Raw genomic sequence first — 23,014 nt, forward strand, 5'->3', positions numbered from 1 at the left:
TTAGTATGATGACTGATTTTCTATAGAAGCCTGGACATTTTGGATATTATGCCATTAGACTATCTTATTTAATCTTCTGTTTTATCTGGTCTTTTATGACAATGCTCTGCAAGGCAGAGGGCACAGATGGGGATGGTAGTTCAGTTTCCTCATTCTGCTTCCATTGATACCTACTGGGGAGAGGTTCCTTGTCAATGAGTTAGGGGAGTTAGGCTTCTTATGTGGCCTTCACTGGCACTACTCTGGCAAGGGGTTGGACATGCTCCCCATTTTGCCCTTACTGATGTGAATGGAGCCATTGTTTCATTTGGCTGGACCAGAGTGATTGGTTATTGTCTAAATGTTTTCTGTCATGCTAGGCTGCTCCTTGCTTGGTCTTTAGCTTGAGAGAGCAGGCTTTTGTTGGGGCTGTTTTTAATCTCTGCCCATGGGTGTTTCTGGGTTGCTTGTTGAAGTAGTTTTATTAAGGTTGCTTTAAAATCCTTGTCGCATAATTCCAACATCTGATTCATCTCCGTGGTGATGTCTCTTGTCTATTCTCATTCAAGTTGTGACTTTCATGGTCCTTGGTATGACAAGTGAGATATATATAGCTATATAGACACACACACACACACATATATATGCATATATACGTATATATGCACACATACCTCCATATGCATATATCTATATATATCTATATATCTATATGAACGTATTTTAATTTTGTCATGAGACTCTGGACTTACTTTATTTTCTTCAGGAAGCAGCCTCCCTCTTGAGTGGTAGCCTCATGGCTGGGTAGGTGTGTTTGTTCAGCTTCCTGCTTGGGCGGCATCTCCCTGCCCCCCCCCCCCCCCCCCCCACCTTGGCTCTTACTCCCACTGCCTTCTTGCGGAAGGGTGAGATGGACATTTTCCTCCTCACTTGAACCTGCTAATAGCTTTCCAGAAAAAAGTGGACCAGTGATTCACACTGCCTTATTGCATCTGCTTCATCCTGCAGACACCACTGTGGCAGAGGGGCCAGAGTACTGTGGCTTGCTTCTGCCTGGAGTGAGATGGAAGATCAGCTCTTGACTGGACTTGCCAATACAACAAGGCAGGGAATGGGGAGCTGTGCCTGCTTGTATGAGGCAGGGGATGGAAGATTAACTTCCTGCCCAGGCTTACCAAGAGAGGCAGCACAGGTTGGGAGTTAGACAGTTGGAACCCTGCTTCCTGCTTCCTCAGGGTGTGCGTGTGTGTTTGTGCACGCATGCACATGTGCAGAAGTAAAGACTGTCTACCTGCTCAGCCCTACTGAAACCTCAGTGGGTGGTAGTGCAGCTATTCCATTGATGTTTGCCTGGAGTAGGGTGAGTATTGCCCAAAAGATTTTCTCTTGTTAGCTTATCCTTTTTCTGCTCTTTTGGCTGTGAGAACAGACTTTTCTTGGCACTTCATTATATTTACCTTGTATTGGTTCTAGGTTGGAGGTTTCTACAGCACTCTTTTGGGGATTCACAGGAGACAGTGGGGAGACCCAGGGAACTCACTGCTGCGGTGTTCCTCAAGTCCTGAAGTCCCGAGGCACTCGGCCTCTTTCCCATCTTGTCTTCCTGTGCTTGGCTGTATGTAATATATAGGGATTTTTAGTTTCAGAGGAAGGCTCTGGGAGAAGTGGGGCTATTCCATCTTAACAAAAACTGGAAGTCTCTGTGTGCGTGTGAAAAGTCTGTAAATACTGGTTTATATGACAACATCAGTTTGTTCTTGAAATAAACCATGTATCAGGTACTGTGATTGGCCCTGGGGACTATAGATGGTACTGAGAGGTTGTCCTTAACTTCAGAGACCTCATCATTTTGTCGAGTTCAAAAGCCTGTGAAATAGATTTCAATTTGCCTCATGACACTCAGGTCGAAAACACAATTCTTTATTTTACAAATGAAACTAAATCTAGCTCTGTACCATGTGGCTTGTGGTATTGGAGCTCCTTTGCTTCCCAGTGACTGATACAAGCCTTCTTTGGTTCATGAAGTACCAGGCAAATGGGGAAGGGGCCTAATCCTTAAGTGCCTTGTTGTTCTCATGGTTACCATTGCTTGTTACTCTGGTTAGCATTAAATCTTTTGCCAGGCACTACCCTCCAGTGGGCATTGTTTCCCTGGCCCCAGCTCTCCAGGCCATGGTGCTTAGTGATCAGACTGGAGGAATCTAGCCAAGTAACACCACCATCCAAAGTCCTGGACACCCCTCTGCCTCATGCAGAAGCCCCAGCCCTGTGATCCTCCCAGGCCTGGAGGAACATCAGCTCTCTTTGACATTAGCCTATTGGATGGGAAATTCGGCTCCACTGCCTTTGTGAGTGGGCTTTATAATAATAAAGACTGTTAGTTGTCCCTAAGGACAGGAAAAGGCACCCCCCCCCCCACCCCTAGGGACAAACCCCATCTTCTCGGAGTTCCTCTTGAAGCATGCTTGGATGATTTGGGAATGCCTAAAGTAGAGCATTTTGAACTTTCTTCCTGATGATAGTGATGATGATAACATTTAGTTCATGTGCTGTTCTGAACACTTTACTTGTATCCTCTTATTCAATCCTAATAGCAGCCTCAGGAATAACTGACATGAGACCCAGTTTTCAGAAAAGGAAATTGAGGCACCTGAGAAGTTCAGTAACTTGCCAAAGGCCACTTACCTAGTAGGTGGTAGAGCCATGATTTAAATTCAGGCAGTTTGGCTCTAGATCTGAGGTTCTTACCCTTCTTCTGGATGTGTGACAACCTTTGAGTTTCACTTTGCTTTATTATTATTTGTTTGAAATCAAGATTGTGTCTGAAAGAAGTGTTTCTGGGTTTCGTTTCTTTTCTTTCTTTCTTTCTTTCTTTCTTTCTTTCTTTCTTTCTTTCTTTCTTTCTTTCTTTCTTTCTTTCTTTTAAGATTATTTATTTATTTATTCACGACAGACGCAGAGAGAGAGGCAGAGAGACAGGCAGAGGGAGATGCAGGCTCCATGCAGGGAGCCCGACATGGGACTCGATCCTGGGACTCCGGGATCACTCCCCAAGCCGAAGGCAGATAGATGCTCAACCGCTGAGCCACCCAGGCGTCCCCATATCTTATATTTTAAATTGTTTGGAATATAGCCTTCTAATAATCAGATTTTTAAATTTGTTTCAGAAAGTAAGAAATTATGATTTTGTTAGAAAATTCTCTATTTCCTTTGGTAGTTTAGTGTTCAAGAGAAAAATTAGCCAGGTTATATTTTATTATATGTGTCTATTATTTGTCACATTTATTTATACATTTATGATATTTTCTATTGCTTTAGGTGCCTTTTTGTTCAAATACTGCTAGTAGAATAACTAGAAGGATGTGATTCACAAGTCATTATGGTAATGATTTCCATGCCATTAGATTTAAATTCTACTTTAGGGGCTTATGGTAAGGTACTTATAATGTAATCAAGTTCTGTTCAGAAGAGATTCATGCTGCCCTTTACCTTCTTTTTAAGTGAAAATTTAAATTTCCTCATTTATTTAAAATGAGGAATCAAGTTTTGCTTACATATTCTGTGTACTAGGTAATATAAGTTTGTTCTATTCCTTATAAACATAGTGTTGAATATAAAATTTCTGTCATGTTGTGTTAGAGAATAATGTATAATTTCTCTTAAAATAATTCATTAGTTTGCATTTTCATGTCATTGGTGCTTAAATTTCCATAGGCACTTAAGCAGTATGTGATTTATCTGAAGCAGATCTTTCAAATTCATATTGATTTATTATCATTAAATACATTCTTTATTGATGTATAAAGGAATCTTTGTTAGTCCTAGCTTCAGAGAAACCACAGGAGTGAGTTTTAAAACTTCAAGTTAATTCATTAAGCAGACATTTGTTAAAGCACTTGCTGTAGTGAGTTCTGCTGGATGTTTGGGATAAAGAACAAAATAGGGCATGGTTCATGATTGTGGAGAGCCCATATTCTAGAAGAGAAAGTCTCATGACAACATAGTGATTGGAATGTGGTCTCTGCCCTTGAGGAGTTCATAGGCTTTCAGAGCATGAAAATGTCAAATAAATTGCTCATGTCAGAACTCAGGTGGTTGGTCTTTTTAACAAGATACTGTTTTAGTCTTTATTTTCTGTGATGTTTTTAGTTAAAATTTACATACATAATCTCTATTCTCTCTGTGTCCATTGCCTCATTTCTTCTCAGTCCCTGTAAGATTGTTAAGAGGTTCTTAGAGCAGCTAAAATACGAAACTCATTTAGCCTACTCTTTTGAAGTGTCTTTCTGCTAGGTCTTTGGGGTATAGAGTTATGGAAACATCTAGGCTTATGGATCTTACAGTCTGAGATAGGAAGTGAGGCTGAATGGCAAATCCCAGATTCTAGTGCAAGTATGGTAAGTGCTTAGTTGGAGGTATGGATAGGGTGCTAGGGACCACAAAAAAGGAACATACAAAACAAGCTGGAGGGATCTTGGAGTGCTTCCCAGAGGAAGGTTTTTTGTTTTTTTCATTTTAAAAGATTTTATTTATTTGTTTAACACACAGAGGCAGAGTGAGTGAGAGAGAGTACACACAGTCAGGGGGAGCTGCAGAGGGACAGGGAGAAGCAGGCTCCTCACCAAGCAGGGAGGCCCGGTGATGGGGTTCCATCCTAGGACCCTGGGATCATGACCAGAGTTGAAGGCAGACATTTATCCAACTGAGCCACCCAGGTGCTCCTCAAGGGAGAGTGTTAATAAGGAAAAAAAAAAATTAATTAGAAGTAGCAGGGTTGGCTTCTTGTGATTTAAGAAGTAGCTTAAAAAAAGTCACCTCTATGGGTAGTCTCTCACTCAAATAAATATTCTATTGCCTTGCTTTGCTTAGCACAGTACCTGTCACCTGATAGGAGCTTGGAAAATGTTTGTTGATTGAATAAATGAATGAATGAAGAAAGGATGAATGCTGGCAGTAGAGTGTAAGCAAGTATGTGTGAAAGTTCACTTGAGAAACCACAAATGATTAGGTGTGACAGGAGCAGGGGTTGTTGTTATTTTGGGGTTTTTCTTTTTCTCTTTTTTTAAGTTAGGAGATGAAGCATAGAATTAAAACCCTATACTGCAAGCCTTGAAAAGTTGACAGGCTGCATGGTATGTAATACATCTTTCTTTTCCCAGGTGATTGGCAGCAGAGTATGTTTGAAATATCTCTTGTGTGCAAACTAATGACCTCTCAGAGGCCTTTGGAGAATATTACTAGAAGCAGGTTTCAACTAGAATGCTTCAGTGATACTCTTGACATCAAATAACCAACCACACAAGAATTTTGTTCACGTTATATAGTGTTTTTTGGCTAATTCTCTCAAAACAGTGAACTGCTTGAGACTTCTATTGCACAGTTGTTTCAAAAGCATGGCCACTTTTGGGATTTTTGTCCTCTCCTCTTTTGCTTTTTCACTTAAGGTGGCTTTTTTTTTTAGGTCATTCAGCTTCCTTATGTGATGCTGATAAACAGTTCCATGCCTGTACAACAAGATGGTACAATTCAATTTTGCAGACATTTTTGTTATGTAGCTATTATATGTAAGATAAAGTGCTGGGTACTTGGATTGAAGGGCAAACCAGACTTGCTCTTTCAAAAATATTTAGGCTGTTTTATGTTTGATAACTCCTTTCTTTCTATGGTAAGAGAAAGTGAATCTGGCGTTCTCTAGTCTTCACAATGCATAAAAGAGAAAAGAAGTTGTAATTAACATTTTTAAAAAAAGATTTTATTTATTCATGAGAGACACACACACACACACACACACAGAGGCAGAGGCATAAGCAGAGAAAGAAGCAGACTCCATGTAGGGAGCCTGACGTGGGACTTGATACCGGGACTCCAGGATCATGCCCTGAGCTGAAGGCAGGTGCTCAACTGCTGAGCCACCCAGGCATCCTAAGTTGTAATTAACTAGATACTTTGAAAATAAGTTTTTAAGAGAAGAAAAACTGTTGCTACCTATGTTGAATATAATTTTCAGTTTTCTACTGGACATGGTTACAGCAAAATGGTGACTCGGAATTTGTTTCAGATTTTAGTTGTACCATTTTTGTGTGCATGTGTGTGAGCGTATCTTATCAGAATGCATGATCATGAGGTCCCTAGAGGTAATCCAGTTCAGTTGTTTGAACAGAGAGCTTCTGAGTTTCTCTCACTCTCAGTCTTTTACATTTTGGCAAAGTAAGCTGGAGGATCTTATGCCTTAGTAGCTTTAAGATGTTATATAGAACATAATTTCTGTTGCTTTTGAATTTTGGAGTTCCCTTAAGCATGTTTCTGTCCTGAAACCCAGGCATATTTCTCATGAATTAGAAGAAAACATGGTGTTTTGGCTTTCTTTACTGGTTTTCAGTACTCTCATTTTTCTTCTTTTATAGGAAAATGCAAAAGTAGGACCCAAAATGAAGATTTATAGATTTTAGATTTTTTATATGCATGTACAATTTATCAGCTTATTGATGAATAAAAGCAAAATAGAATCAAATTTTTTTTTTGGTAGAATCAGAAATTCTTTTTTTTTTTTTTTTTAAAGTACTAGGAGGTGATGAGGTCAGAGCAGTAACACAAGCCTGCCTTGTCTAGGGCCATTATTTTTTTTAAATTTTTTATTTATTTATGATAGTCATACAGAGAGAGAGAGAGAGAGAGAGAGAGAGAGAGGCAGAGACATAGGCAGAGGGAGAAGCAGGCTCCATGCATCGGGAGCCTGACGTGGGATTCGATCCCAGGTCTCCAGGATCGCGCCCTGGGCCAAAGGCAGGCGCCAAACCGCTGCGCCACCCAGGGATCCCAGAATCAGAAATTCTTAAGCGGTGGTTTAATAATCATTTGAGCAGTAATGTTTCTAACTTGAACAGAAGTTGTGAGTATATACTCATGGGTCTGGTTTTTGTTTTGTTTTGTTTTTTGTTTTTTAGTGGGTCTGGTTTTTGTTAATGCTCCCAGGAAGCAGTGAGCAACTTGCCTCTATCATAGGTAACTCTACTATTGTTAGCATTCCATACATTGTTTACCCACCAATGTCTGCAAAACTTAAGTATGCTGACTTCATTAGTATCTACACAATTTCCTGGAAAAAATTGGCCCTGAGAAAGCTAGGCACAGTCATTCCTTCCATCAATAAAGGGATCTGTAGCAACCGATCTATCATTACTAAAGCAGGACAGTAGATTTTTGTCTTCATTTGGACCATGTTTTTTTTATGTAGTTCATCAGTCAATTATAGTTAAAAACTTTTTTTCCCCCCTGTCATTGTACCTGAATCTTTATATATTTAACAGAGGTAATATTTATGGAATATCTGGTGATGTATCTTGGATCAATAAGTTGGATTTTTTTTCTCCTTTTTCTCCTATCATGGTTTCAGGTAAGAGAGTAGAGTGAATGCCTCTTTGTAGGGGAAATTACTAAGACTTAAAAGAGAGATGAAAGGCAGCCATTCTGGGTGCCAAAGGGATGTGAGCCAAACAGGCAGAGTTAGGGCAGGCAAGTCTTGACATTCTCTCTTCCCCTGTCCCCCATTACCTCAGGGAACTGAAATTCTGTATTTAGAGAGGGTAAAGCCAAAAGTGAAGGAAGCTTATGCCCTCTTCCCCTCTTTGAACTGAAGGAACTGCCTGGCAAAGTTGCCTCATCATAGTGGAAGCAGCAACAGCAGAGTAAAATGTGGCATGCTGTGGTTAGGTGGAGGGAGAGAGGATTCTTGGGTTCCCTTCATCTTGTGATTGGCTTCTAAGGAATCTCAAAGTTACTGCATACTCCAAGTGGCTGGGTTGAGAGCCAGTAAACCTGTCAGTAGGAATGCTATGTTGAGGGGCAAGCCAGTAACACTGTAGTTGATTGTTAGGTCATGGGTATAAATGAGATTGAGGAGTCTGGATATCTTCACCAATTACAGCTGAGGAGGAGCCAGACCTGGGCTATAAGCCAAGAGCACATACCTGAGTCCACAGTCCCTGTGGGGTCCAACAGCAGCATCAGGCCAGTGTCTGGGGTCCAGGCCTATAAGGAACATTGTCTTTTGGAGACCAGAGTCCCAGGGGACAGCAAAAGAGCCTATGTATATTTATCTGAGAGCCCTTCCCTTACCACAATGAAGTTCTGTAACCCCAATCCACACCCATTCATCCATCTGCCATCTTGGTAGAAACAGAAAATCTGAGGGGGAAACTGACCATGTACATGAAAGAGACCATAGGGGATCCCTGGATGGCTCAGCGGTTAAGCATCTGCCTTTGGCCCGGGTGTAGTCCTGGAGTCCCAGGATTGAGTCTCACATCAGGCTCCCTGCATGGAGCTTGCTTCTCTCTTTGCCTATGTCTCTGCCTCTCTCTCTCTCTCTGTGTCTCTCATGAATAAATAAATAAAAACTTTAAAAAAAGAAAGAAAGAAAGAAAGAGACCATAAACTAAAAAAGACTGAGCTACCATGGAATGCAAATTAAATCAAGGTCAGAGCTTGGGAAGAAAGGTTAAAAGTTACAGAAAACTAAAAGGCTACATTTTCTTGGCACATCTTAGTTTTAGTCTTTGAGGATGTATTTCCAGCGTTAAACTTAAATTTTGTACTCTTTGTTCACTATGGAACACAGCTTAAAGTCAATGATTGTCTGATTGAGGATGTAGATTGCTTGCATTTGGCATGCTTAATTAATACTATCTTCTCAATTGATCACTAGAGGTGAAGTTTTCATTTTCTCATTATCTGCTTATTGTAAAATAAGGGCAAAATGAAATAAAATTTGAACACAATTGCACAGTAACTGTAGTACAAACATGATGGTTAACATTACTAAACTAAAATGCCCTCTGACAGGCATCCTTGCCATGTACTCTTTGAGATTTCCTTTCACTTGCGGATATAACCACAGTCTGAGTGTGGTATAGACAAAATGATTTGAGAGCATCTGTATATGATGTCTGAAAGAGTTATGAAAATCAGGTATCTCGAATTTTGTATGATTTATAAATACGGAGCTAAATTGTTTTGAAAGTCTCTTTCTATTGAAAAGAATTGTTATTTTCTCTGCAATAGGGGTTAGTGAAATTTGTTCTTTGGATACCTGATTTTTCATCTTAACAACTGCATTTTATTTTTTGAACTTTTTAGTAATTATAATATTAAAATAGGGTAGCAAATTTATATTGATCTATGAGATAAATTATTTTTAAATAATTCATTTTAAATCTTTTGAGATATAATTTACATATAAGCATATACCTTCTTATATACAATAAGATGTACCCATTTTAAGTGTACAGCTCTATATGAACTAATTTCCTTAATCATGGTTACATCTTTTGATAGTATCAGCCACTGCCCAGGTTGATACTGATTCACTAACAGGCATTCTGGGCCTATTAGAAGTACTTACAGGGGCTTTCCGGGTATGTTGGCTTGTTTGTACTTATCAACTAAATGTTCCTAGACTTTTATGGTTTTTATTCTTATATTTGTGGCCCCAAGTCTCACACTATTACTGGATATATTCATTTTAATGTTCAAATAAAAAATAGTGGAAGACTTTAGTGTAGGAATTCCAGTGGCCTCCTTAAGAATGTGGCTTACATTTACAAGAGAGCCTCTCCTTTTGGTTTTTTCTTCCCACAAAACTGATGGTCTTTTATCTCACCTCTAGAGGCTCTTCCCTTCCTTCTGCTCCACATGGGCCCAAGAATTACCCTTTTTCTTTGATTTCCCCCAAACACCACTAATACAAAATGACTAGATGTTTGCAGCATGTTTGCACTAAGAATTTGGTGACCACGTTACTAAACAGCACCATAAGCACAGTGTTAGCCAGTTCTCAGATCTGCAACTATTTCCATCACTAGGAATGCTTTGTATCACACAAATATTAGATATTAGTAGTTATGTGATATCTCTGTTTTCATATTATGTTTTTCCAGGCTAAAGGAAATCTCACTAGCTTTGTCACAGAATGGAGTAGAGGTGACGGTGAAGGATAACAATCTTTATTTTGTTTCAGGTGGAGAAATAAATAAATACTAATTTTTAAGTGAGTAAGCCTTCTTATATAACTTGACAAATATGGGCAACCTTGCAACTGCAGCCATTTTATAGCAGTGCTAAAGAAGAAATTTTTAGGGGTGCCTGGGTGGCTAAGTCGGTTAAGTGTCTGCCTTCAGCTCAGGTGATGATCCTGGGACCCAGAGATCCAACCCCTGTCTGGCTCCCTGCTCGAAGGCTGTTTCTCCCTCTGCCCCTCCCCCTACTTGTGTTCTCCTGTACGTGTTCTCTCAAAAAATTTTTTCATTTTTTTGAAGATTCTATTTATTTGAGAGAGAGAGAGAGAGAGAGAGAGAGAGAGCGCACGCGTCGTGTGCATGGCAGGGCGGTGGGAAGCCGACTTCCTGCTGACCTGGGAGCCTGATGCAGGGCTCCATCCCAGGACCCTGGGATCATGACCTGAGCTGAAGGCAGACACCCAATCAACTGAGCCACCCAGGTGCCCTAAAGAAGAAATTTTTAACAGAAAGAAAGCAGTATCAGTTTTACAGTGCATTTTTATGATCTGTAGGAGGCCAGAGTAGCCAGATAGCAAAACAGGTTTTTAATCAAGACACTCTAATTCCTTCTGAGTTTTAAGAGCTTATTCAAATACTTAACTACTAAAGGGCTTCTGAAGAGGGCCAGATGAAAACTTTGAAGGGTCTTATATTTCATAATCTTCATTTTTTGGAAACTTTTTAAAGAAAAAAGTTGCATTCCCAAGTGGGAATGCAAAAGGCTAGAATTGGGATAGGAGTCAGGTAGAGAACTGTGGACTGATTTGAAAAAGATTTAGAAGGCAAAATCCAACAGCACTTGGATGGATTTGGGAGTGCAGACAAGGGAGATATCAAGAATGATCCTAAATATCCAGCTAGATTATTATCTGTTCACTGAGATACGGGGACAGAAGACAGGACCAGGTTTAGAGGGGAGAAAAGAGGGAATGGTGAGGCATTTTATCTAGATATTTTATATTTCATTTACTGTCCTCTTACATCAGTAAAGATTTCTGGAGGGCATTTCCAGCCCAGAGTAGGGCAGAAGAGATATGATGTTTTAATGGAAATAAATGAGAAACTAGGTTTTGCTGCATAGGAATTTTATTACTGACTTGGCTTGAAGGCAGTTGTTTTTGATGTAAATCTTAAGATTCCACTTCCCACATCTTCCTTTTTTGGCTGCATGCTCTCTCATATTCTTGATAATGTATTAATATTTTCATGAGACTATCCTCGTTTTAGAAGCTGAGCATTTAGTAAATTATGAGTTTTCCTTGTAATGCTTTTTAAAATATAAGAGTTTTTATGAAGTACTCTTAGCATACAAATCATGGACATTTTAGAATTTACACCAGTATTTCCTGTAACAATATCCCCATAAGATGAACCTTTGTAGCAGTTTTGTTAGCTTTGTATGACTGCTGAATTGTTTTGGGCCAGTTGAAAAAGCATAACTGACTTTTTAACAAAAATGTAAATAGGGGAGCCTGGTGGCTCAGTGGTTGAGCAGCTACCATTAGCTCAGGTCATGGGGTCCTGAGATCCAGTCCCGTTTCAGGCACCCCACGGGGAGCCTGCTTCTCCCAATGCCTGTGTCTCTGCCTCTCTCTCTCTCTCTCTCTCTGTCTCTCATGAATAAATAAATAAAATCTTAAATTAAATAATATATTTTTATATATCTTTTGGTATATTCCACTATATGTTTAAATGGGGCCATATTACAAAAGTTATAAAAGTAATCATTTTATGAAAATGAGTGTAAACATTTTAGTGCCATGATTAATAGCTTTAATAATTTTTGAAGAGTTAGTCTTTTAATCAACTCATTTTTACCTAAAATTTGTATTCACAGTATATACTTTAAAAAATTTTTATTTGATCTCCTCAAAAAGTGATCAGTTTTTCTTTTAAGGGGAAGTGTTTATAGTAGAACCCCCAAAACAGTTAAAATGAGTAAACTAGAACAGAGTTTTTCAATGCCAGCAATTTTGACATCTGGGACTGGGTAATTTCATGGGGGCCATCCTGTGCACTGTAGGATGTTCAGCAACAGCCCTGGGCTTCACCCAGTAGATGCCAGTAGCCTTCACTCCACCCCTTTGTGACAACCAAAAGGATCTCTAGATATTGCCAGATGTCCCCGGGGTGGGGGGAGGTACACAGTCTCTACACTGAGTGCCACTGAACTAGATTTATGTTTAAGTCTCAAACACAATGTTGTGCTTAAAAACAAAAAGCTGTTGCAAAAAGATGCTCACAAGTAACATGCCACTTACGTGATTTTCAGTGTTCAAAACAGTAGTAAAATTGCTTATGGGTAAATTCATTTGTAATAATAAAAATGTGCATGGGAGTGGTACATAACAATTTCAGGATAGAAGTTACCTCTAGGGAGAGAAGTTATGGGAGTGAACGAAGGTATGTTTATGTCCTTTTACATTTCAGCAAGAGAGAATGATCAGAAGCAAATCAACATATTATTGACTTAAATCTGACATTTTTTCCTGTATATTTACATGATCAATCTGTTTTGAACTCCTGTGGCATAACACTTGTACTTTTAAACTATTGTTATAAACTTTAATTTACTGACATGCATTATTACATATCAACATATTGGCTTATGTGTATATGATATGCTTCATTTACTCATGTCAAACCTAAGATGTCATATAAAACCTCATATAAAGTAAGGGCCTAATAGACTGTTCTTAGATGACTGACTGACAGAAATGCTCTCCTTCTTTTCTATAGATTGTTTTCCTTCCTGATATGGTCTGAAATACTTCAATTTGGTAGTTAACCTAACTTTTAATATTGGCAAACTACGGTAGTTTGTACGCAATAAATAATACAAGTAAAGAGATTTCTTGGAAGGCAGTTTAGTTTTCATCATTGTGTATCCTGGTTAATAACTTGTATTCTATGGTACTTGGCAAACACATGTTAGTTGTATCTACCTGCCATGTAATGTATCCAGTGCTTTATTTACTCCCACTTTATAATTTTGCTCATAATGTTAAAAGTAATTTCTTTAAGTTGTTTAAGAAGGTATCTGTAACATAAGAGAATAAAGATGGAAAAATGAAATTTTTGCACATACTTTTAGGTGTATAAATATTATAACAGACATTAGAAAACTATTATTTTTGAGAAAGACACAGATGAGAAATAACAATGCCTCCCCATTGTGGAGGTGTGCATGTTTCAGAATATATCCTTTTTATTTTTATTTTTTTAAAGATTTTATTTAAAAAAAAAAAGATTTTATTTATTTATTTGTGAGAAACACACAGAGAGAGAGGCAGAGACACAGGCAAAAAAAGAGGCAGGCTCCATGGTGGGAGTCCGATGTGATACTCGATCCTGGGACTCTAGGATCATGCCCTGGGTGGAAGGCAGGAGCTCAACCGCTGAGCCACCCAGGTGTCCCCAGAATATATCCTTTTTAACAACAAAATTTATATCTGTGGCTTGTGAAGGTGGTAGAGCATGACCATGGGTGAGAAATGGCCTCCAGAATCAGACTTCCTGGGTTTAAAACCTTAGCTCTATTTCTTCTTAGCCATATGATCTTAGGGTAAGTTACAGAACCTCATTAAAACTCAGTGTTGAATCACTATGTTGTACACCTGAAACTAATGTAACATTGTGTGTCAACTGTACTCAAAAAACAAACAAAAAATCCCCATACAACTCAGTACATCCTGATTCATAAAATGAACATGATGGTAAGATCTTCTTCAGAGAGTGATTTGAGGATTAAATGAGATAATACATGGGAAGCACTTAGCATAGGGCATGGTGCAAAAGTATTTAATCTGAAATAAAGTTTGCTGTTTCAGGTACCATATTGGTCTGTCTGGCAACAGTGTCTACATTTGCAGGGTTTTGCATGTCAATGTGTAAAAGAACTTAAGATGGTTGAGGTGTTTACATACAAATCATGGACTGAAATATTTTAAAATACTTTAGTGTCAAATTGTATCTCCTGCAATTTGGATGAAGAAATAAAGAATTTCTCCCAAGGAATGGCTTCCTCAGGGAGTAATTAATACGAAATGAATTGTATAGTATAAACTTCGGAATCCATGAATAGTAGAGTAAAATAAAATCACTTTTTTTTCTGTTCTCTTTTATAATGCATGATCGATATTTTAAATTACAGAGCAAACCATTTAAAATAATAATTCTTGATACTTCTTTATAAAGTATATGGTCAATTTAGAGAATTCACTGTTCCAGAGCATAATTAAATCAAGTTATGTAACTGCATTTTAAATAACTTAGTAAATTTTATGATTGTTAATACCAATTATTTGCTTTGCCAGCATTTTGAGGAACAGTTGATTCTGGCCATAAACCAATGACTAGGGAGCTTTAGACAGTCGATAGCAGGAGTCAGTTTGGGTTACAAGTCTCTGTGTCCAGGATGGTTGTTCGATGATAGAGGCATGATTTTTATGTGGTGGAGATCTTGAGAATACTGGAAGAAATATAGGTCCTCTGGATATTTTTCTATTTTTTACTACTCATAAAATTTATTTTTCATTCTCTTTCTAATTTTTTTTTCAGCTGAGGAAATTTATTTTGGTAAATGTTAAATGCCTTGATATAGCTTGTTCACACATGGAGATAGCAGTACAATTTAGGAACCTCTATCTTTTTGCATTCGAAAGTAATTCAATTTTGAGACAAAATTAAGGGTGATGCATGGAATTATTATTAATGGTTTTTACATATTTTATCATATCATTAGTTTATTGTTCATAATGTCAGCTTTTAACTGTTTTAACGAAGTAAGATACTGAAACAAGTAGAAAATTATGCCTATCATGCTGACTACAGCTGGTGACATTCTGTTGCAGACGTTGTGGGGGCAATGGCATGCTTTTGTGAATAAATTGAATTTAAAACACAGTTCTTTAGAACTATTTTTCATATATTTTTCTTCTTTGTCTACACCCATATTATGTGTAGCATCTCAGGGTGGTAGTACAAGTAATAAAACTTGATGTATCACTTTTTACCTCTCCAATAAATACCCATGAAGAGATTTTGAAAAACCAAAAACTCCTAAAATTTCTGTAAATTAAGAAACCAGAAATTGAAGATTGTTAGCAAAGTCCAGGGAGGTGGATTGAAAAATACAGAACATCATGCTCCTTATTCTGCTTTCTGAACCAGAATAGGGCAACCTGTCAAAATGGAGTAGCAAAAAAGCTTGGTTGGACCCATGCCCCACTGGAGCTGGAAACAGGCAACCATCTAACTGTCATCTGACCCTGAGGGAGCTGGACTTCTCTGTCCCCCGAGTATCCTACATCAGCACCTGTATTGCCAGGTCTTTTCAGAGACTAAGCACCCCAACTACAATATGACAAGAAGCAAAGAAGGACTGGAAGCAGCAAGTTGCGTCATAGGATTCATAGACCCCCATGGCAAGGTGTGGTGAATGTAGAGGAGAGGGAATGGGATGTGCTAGGAAGTGTAGGTTCAGCAAACAACTTATTCTAACAACCCTGCATAGGTGATCCAGCCTCAGACCAGCCAACCCAATGAGAAGAATGTTTGCTGGAATCCAGAGTTTAACATTGGACTCAGGTGCATTGATGTGCTTTTGAAGTTCAGGTGGCTGAAAAACCCCAACTAGCCCTTCATGTGCCAGGCCTAGTGAATCTCTTCCAATCTTAGTAGAGATGAGTTAAAAAAAAAAAAAAATTAGGGATGTGTACCTAATGGGAAGATAAAGAAAACTTTGCTCTGAAGATTTAAAAGCAATAGTTCTAAAAATGAGTTTTTGTAATAAGCAGATGCAGTCTTCTCAAGGAAAGCCAGGAAGATATGACCTCTATAGTGAGAACAAGCTGAAACAAGGGAAAAATTGCTAAGTTGAAGTCAGCTGAAATAAGATGATAAAGAAACCTAAAATGGAAGAAGTAAAAGAACAAAATTGATGCAGCGATTTTGATTAATTCACTCATGAAATATTTACTGAACCTACTATGTGCCTGCTATTCTAGGCACTTATGCAGTAGTGAATAAAATATATAAAGCAAGTATGAAAGATCCAACCTAAAAGTTACAAGGTTTCTAGTGAAAAATATTAGGAAAAGAGATCTAGAAACAGCATTTAAGGTTGCTAGAAGAAAACTTTCCTAATTTCATTGATTTTCAGATAATATTAGTTCAGTGCTCCCCCACCCAGACTCTCTTCTAGATATATTCTGGTAATTTAAATTATATTCCAAGGAAAAGGAAAAGTCCTAATAGGATCTAGGCATAGGGATCCCTGGGTGGCGCAGTGGTTTGGCGCCTGCCTTTGGCCCAGGGCACGATCCTGGAGACCCGGGATCGAATCCCATGTTGGCTCCCGGTGCATGGAGCCTGCTTCTCCCTCTGCCTGTGTCTCTGCCTCTCTCTCTCTGTGTGTGACTATCATAAATAAATTAAAAAAAAAAAAAAAAAGGATCTAGGCATAAACCAAGTTATCTATGTTGGAACAAAAATCAAATTGGCCTCAGACTTCAGTTTCTTCTTGAAAGAAGAAGAAAGTGTATGGAGAAAAAGTACATGGATTTTATTATAGACTTTACTCCTATGTGCTGGAAAATTGTTTTATTTTATTTATTCATGAGAGACACACACACAGCGAGGCAGAGACACAGGCAGAAGGAGAAGCAGGCTCTATGCAGGGAGCCTGATGTGGGACTCGATCCTGGGTCTCCAGGATCACACCCCGGGCCCAAGGCAGCGCTAAACCTCTGAGCCACCGGGGCTGCCCTGGAAATAATAAACACACAAACCTACAATGTCTGTGATGTGAATGGCACTCTCCAGGGCTTTACAATGCATACAACTTTACTGGGACCCTGAAGATAGTGGAGAATGTAAGGCTGCCTTCCCAAAATTTTATCCCTGCCAAGTTGCCATGCATGTGTGAGGACTTGCCCACATGTAATGACTTGGAAAATAGGGTACTTCCTCAGAAAGCCTTTCAAAGATGCACATTAAGCAAAAACTTAATGCAAATCAAGCTCTAAAAAAATGTGAAAACCACTGTAGAAAAAGACTAGATGTAAAGATCGAAGCCAATCAAATATATAAAGCAATACAGATTACATATAATTGCTCACATGTGTGTAATTACAAATTAAGTACAGCAGCCAAAATCTGTCCTCAAAAATAAATTTGACAAAACGGTAAAAGAAGAACCAGGGTCTATATAATCCCAGATTAATTTTAAACCGGTCACAATAGGGGCCTCTGGGTGGCTCAGTTGGTTAAGTGCTAGATGCTTGATTTTGGCTCAGGTCACGATCTCAGGATTGTGGTATTGAGCCCCATGCTGAGATCTGCTTGAGATTCTTTTCTCCTCCTTTTCCTTTCCCCTCTGCTCCTCTCCCTGTTCATGTGTGCTCTCTGTCTCTCTCAGATAAAAATAAATAAAACAGGTCAGAGTAATTTAAATTGGTTCTAACATAAGAATCAACAGATCAGTTGTGTAGACTAGACTAGAAAGCTCTGAAAGAAAATCTGAAGCATATATGTAAGAATGCTGAGATAGAACAACTAAAAAATCCATGGTAGAAAGTATTGGGAAAATTGATTCAGTATTCAGAATTATATTAAATACAGATTCTTTTACCATGTCATATATTAAATTACAGATGGATAAAGACAAGGAAAGAAATTAAATCATTAAAATATTGAGAAATAAATGTGGATGAATATTAACCATACTCAAGCTAAGTAAGGACTTCAAACACAAAAGTAGTGGACATAAAGGCATATATACAAAAAATGTGACTAGTAATAAAAGTTATTTTCAACAATAACCAGACTCTAAATAATTTAATGACCATATCAATCTGGGAAGAATTTTTGTAACAAAATTTGGCAATGGATTCACATCTATGAATCATCAAGAAAAATATTAACCTCAAAAAAAATATTAACCTCAGTAGACCTTTTTTCATTGACCAGTTGATAGAAGGAAACTTCTTTGACCTCACTGATGTCTAAAGACTTTTTTCAGTGATTGTGTTTACTATTGGCTATGGTCTTAGAGTGGGTGTTTTTATATATTGTTGAAGGGAACTGTGAAATGATGTATTTTGGGATATCTGTTTTGGCAATATTAGGAGCCTTAATGTTCCTTTTGACCCAGTTATATCACTTGAAAAATTTACTCTATGGAAATAAAGATGCAGATGTTGAAGTATGTTCATTGACAGATCAGTTAAATAACAGTCCATTAAGAAAATAATGGTTTTAAAAATTATTCAATGACAGCTTAAAATGCACACCTCATACATACAGTATCAAGTGAAATAAAAACATGTAACACCATATACAATATTACTATTCCAATTTGAGAAAAATTTACTGGGAGAAAATAAATGAAAGTGCTAGCAAGGATTATGTCTTTTATATTTTATGGTTTCTGTAATGAATCTGCATTATTTTTCTAAGCAGTTCGGATAAAAGTGAAATGTTAGGTTCTTTCCAGCATCTTCTGTTATTTTAAATGCATGTAGTTTCCACTAAGCATTGAATTGATTTTATGTGGAAAACTCTTACCTGTTTGGCTTCATTCTTTAAATATATAAACTGTATTGAGTGAATGAGAGAGAGAGAGAGAGAATTTGTGTGTGTGTGTGTGTTTGAGAGAGAGAGTGAGAGAGGATTTCCATGGCATTGGTGAAAGGATAAATAAAAGAATAAACATTTCATTTTATTTGACCCATTTTCAGGCACTGTTTTATACAATTCATTCTATTTGAAATGCCAGAAATTAATCAGTTTCTTTCTTCAAGATGGTGTAACTAAGTTTGTTGTAAATGTAAATTTGTAGTCCTATCCTGGGTGAGTTTGAACTAAGCAAGACCGTTTATAAAATCAGACAAAGTTAACACTTAGGATGCAATAAAAAGATGCCTTGGGACTCCATTTAGAGTGCAGTATACGATGAAGCATGACTTAGAAGAACTCTCAGCTGAAATGTGAGCAGTTTTTTTTTTTTTTAAGATTTGATTTTTATGTATTAGAGAGAGAGAACATGAGCAGGGGGAAGAGTAAAGGGAGAAGCAGTCTACTCGCTGAGCAGGGGAGCCTGACTGGAGCTCGATCCAAGGACCCCTGAGATCATGACCTGAGCCAAAGGCTTAACCAACTGAGCTGCAGTGTGAGCAGTTTTACTCTCTTCCTGGATGCATATCATGCTGCCTCCTTGTGCCTGGAGCCGAGTTTCCTGAGAGCGTTTGTTCTTTCTCTTATGTCATTCGTAGGTTGCTGGCTAGAGCCTTTTGAAAAGAAGCAGGGTGAGAAAATGGTATGAGTGTGTTAAGAGGGAGCAGCATACCTAGCAGAGTTACCAGGCACAACATGTACTAATATTCTAGCTGATTGTCCCCCACATGACTTTGAATTTGCAGTTATTCCTTCCCAATAACGAAACCCTTCCAATATCGGAAAGTACCTGGAAGGCTGAGTACAAATAAATTGTATCCTGGAAGCTGTCTGTACTCTACAATTCTATCAATCCTCCATTAACAACAAAAATATAATACTCTTAAGAACCCTCTTCCTCAATAGTCTACAGCACTTTCGGAATTCTTTTTCCTATAGCAGAGATGAAAGTTTGAAACAGGTTCTTCTTATTTCAAGGGGCAGATGAGAAGCAGAAAGGGTTTTATTTCCCAGACCTAGTTATGACTCAGGGTTTGTTGTTGAGCATAAGAATTAAAGTGGTCATTTTTCTTTTATTCCTCCTTCCTTTCACGATCCCCCTTTGTTTTTGTAAACAGCTATAAAAAGTGTATATTTTTAATAAGTTAATGATGTGTACTTTGTTGGTTATTGTCTGCATTTTTACAGCCTTTGTTTTTTGCAGGGACAATCTTTTATTAAAAGATTTGCTCCTACAGATCTGAAAGTATACCCACTTAGAGTACAAAAAAGCAGACCTGAGTCAGAAGACCTTTCTATGTAACATGTTGACTTTGAAAAATCTATATATTATTTTGCCAAAAGCTTTTTTTGTTCCTTTTATAGACCAGAATTAGACATGAGTTATTTAACCTCGTGGTGCTTAGTTCTGAGCATTGCCATTTCCTTTCCAGCCCTTATCTTTTTTAAATGTTTCAGTTTAAAGTAGAGTTCTATTCAAAAACTACCATTCAGGAGAGCGAAATAAGGGCAGGAGGGAGATAGTGATTGATATTTGGCCTCAGATGTTTGTCCCTCTTTAGGTTTAAAATGGGGGACAAGTATTGTAGAAGCCTTTTCTCTGTGATAGAAGCCCAATGACAATGTGTCCCTGAGTTTCAGAAGGAAGTACAGATGATGGTATATTATATTGTCAGTCATTCTGGCATTTTTGTGTAGCCTCAAGACATTGACATTTCTGGTTTATCTGTGGTCTATCACCATCTCTGCTCTTGGTCCCCTTCTCTCTTCCCCTTATTTTTTTTCCTTTTCTGACAATGTCTGCAGGGTGGTAAGAAAGAGAATTTTGGAACCAGGAAATGAGGGGCTGGGAAAGACGAGGATCTATTTTTTTACTCTCAGGTTTCTTGCTTCTGTGTCCCTGAATATACCCCCAGACAGTTGGGATTCCCAGTTTCAAAAACACTGGGAAATGACTTTCTGCCTCTTTTCTTCCTTTGCAGGAAACACATGAAATTGTGGCAATCAAGAAATTCAAGGACAGTGAAGGTATATATATATTTTTTTCTTTTTTCCTTTTTGTATTTAGTTCTTGTGAATAGAATATGGAAGAGATGAGATCTAGCTAATTAGACTTTGTTCCTGAAATTTTAAAACCTCCATCTCAGAAAGTGAATATAGCTTATTTAATATCATGCTTTGCTTTGTAACATTTAGCTCCTTCTGTGTTCATCGTTTCAAATCTCATGATACTAGAAAATTCATCTTGTATTTTAAGGTATAGTCAGCATTGTGGAAATCTTGCTTCAGATGCTGGGTAGAAGGCATGCTATTTATGCCTTTTCTAAATATTGTTAAAATGAGAAAAGTGATTTGAAATAAATACTTTTGTGAGTTCACACAAGTAGCAAGTTCTGTTTGAAGGGCTTTGGTATTGGTTACTATGATCTCTGGTTTCTAGTCAGGTAGAAATACAAGGATAAATGGTATGTAGATGGTATCAAGAGAGTGATTTTTATATTTAGAATAACTCATTGGAAGAATAAAAGCATTTCAAGAAGAAATACCATAGTTGGAGTCCTTGGTCACACATGACCAGACCATTTCAGATGGAGTATTAAAATTACCCTATGCTGGGTAAGAGAATTTAAAATAAAGCAACAAAAAAAGAGTCATGTAAAAAATATAAATAAATAAAGCATTCAGTCATTCATTAGGTTTTAAATCTAGACTATTGGCCATTTAAAGATAGCCAAGTAGAAAACTTATTTAAGAAGGTACACATGGCCTTTCAGAAGCTCTAGGCAGCACTTTTCCATTTTTTTCCCCTACAGAGACCCACAGAAATATTTTTTTACATTCTAATCCAATATCCACATACATAATGTCCTAAATATAACTGAAGCAAAAGTGCCACAAAATTATTATACTAATGTGAGGTTCTTCATTTTCTGTTCTTTCCTGCTCATATAAATTCACATAAATGCCTATTTGTGGCATAAGATAACACTGATTTTTACCTCTGAAGCATAACCTGCCTTGTGAAAAATAGTGCTAAGAGGCACCAGCATAGCATCAACTTCCCTACCTAATTGGAAGTATGGCAATAGCAGTCATAGCCTACCTCCATCAGCACACATTGAGTACTGCAAGACACCAGGCTCTATGTTTGTGAACAGTTTCATCACCCATACTTTAGACACTTAGCAAACATTAAAAAAACAAAAAGGGCTCACTAACAAAGTCCTGGGGTAGATTCACAAGTATTTGATATACCTACCTCTGATGTGGAGCACATGCACATCATCTGGGAAACTTTAGTAGCCATTGTCCTGCCAGCCTTTAAAGAGAAGGCAATAAATACTTTTAGCTTGTTCTAAAGAAAAAAAAACCTGCTTCAAATGATGTATCTGTAGTCTAACAGGAAACAGTAGCCCCAGGCCAGTCCACTCTGAGACCATTGGCAATGAGCTCTTTGAGCAGTGGCTTTGGGCTAACCACAGGTGGTGAAGAGACAAATAGTGATCTATTAAAAAGAGTGGTTGTAACAGTAAATCAAAGCATGACCTTGCCTTCATGTAAAGACCTCTGGCTGTGTATTCATCTCGTAAGGCACATCGTCAAGCGTCAGTTACCACCAAAAATAATAATTGTTGTGAAGTTTTTGAAAAGCAGTACAATCTAGGCCACATATACCATTGCTTAAAAAAAAAAGAAAAAAGAAAAAAAGAAAAAACACTAAGTGCTATATTTTTCACAATCCCTGTTCTGTGCATCCCAATTCTTAGCTTCAGTTAATGTATTCATACCTGTGTGCTGATATCTTCAGAGTGGTAATCAATAGCGTATCTGTTGAAATTTATGAGCACTGAGCCAGGTACTGTAATTTCAGGAAATCTTAATTCTTAGTATAATTAAGATCTGTAAATAAAGAGCAGTAAAACAGGGTAGGAAGCAGTCAGTGCCTGAATGAATTTGAATACTTTTGAGGCAAGAGACATTGTTTCTAGCTGTTGGATCTTGGGAGTGTATGAATAGTCCAGACACTATACAAAACATTTGATCAGCCCTCATTTCTGTGTGCTGATAAAGCATGAATCCCCTCAGCCCTCATCTCTGCCAGACCATTATCAGTTACCATACCTTACAGACATGCAGCCTTATCACCCATCCAATTTGTAGATGGACGCCTTTGTAGGTATACCCATGTATACATACTTCTAGAAAGATACTTCCTTAACATTTCTGTGATAGAATCTGAAAGCATGCAATTATTCATAACTTTTTAGTTCTAGTTCTATTCTAGACACACTTTCCTACTCTTT

The 23,014-nt window shown here is 37.9% G+C and overlaps 1 protein-coding gene across 13 annotated transcripts in view; it reads left to right on the forward strand.

The window, feature by feature from the left end:
• Positions 1 to 23,014, forward strand: part of CDKL5 (cyclin dependent kinase like 5) — a 212,744-nt gene that overhangs the window by 117,286 nt on the left and 72,444 nt on the right. For all 13 annotated transcript variants that reach the window (XM_038586967.1, XM_038586972.1, XM_038586964.1 and 10 more), the window contains one exon: positions 20,693 to 20,738. In XM_038586967.1, coding sequence (XP_038442895.1) covers positions 20,693 to 20,738 — 46 coding nt within the window. The remainder of the gene's footprint in view (positions 1 to 20,692; positions 20,739 to 23,014) is intronic.

The sequence above is a fragment of the Canis lupus genome, chromosome X (assembly GCF_011100685.1).
Source record: "Canis lupus familiaris isolate Mischka breed German Shepherd chromosome X, alternate assembly UU_Cfam_GSD_1.0, whole genome shotgun sequence".
In the NCBI taxonomy this organism is placed as follows: domain Eukaryota; kingdom Metazoa; phylum Chordata; class Mammalia; order Carnivora; family Canidae; genus Canis; species Canis lupus.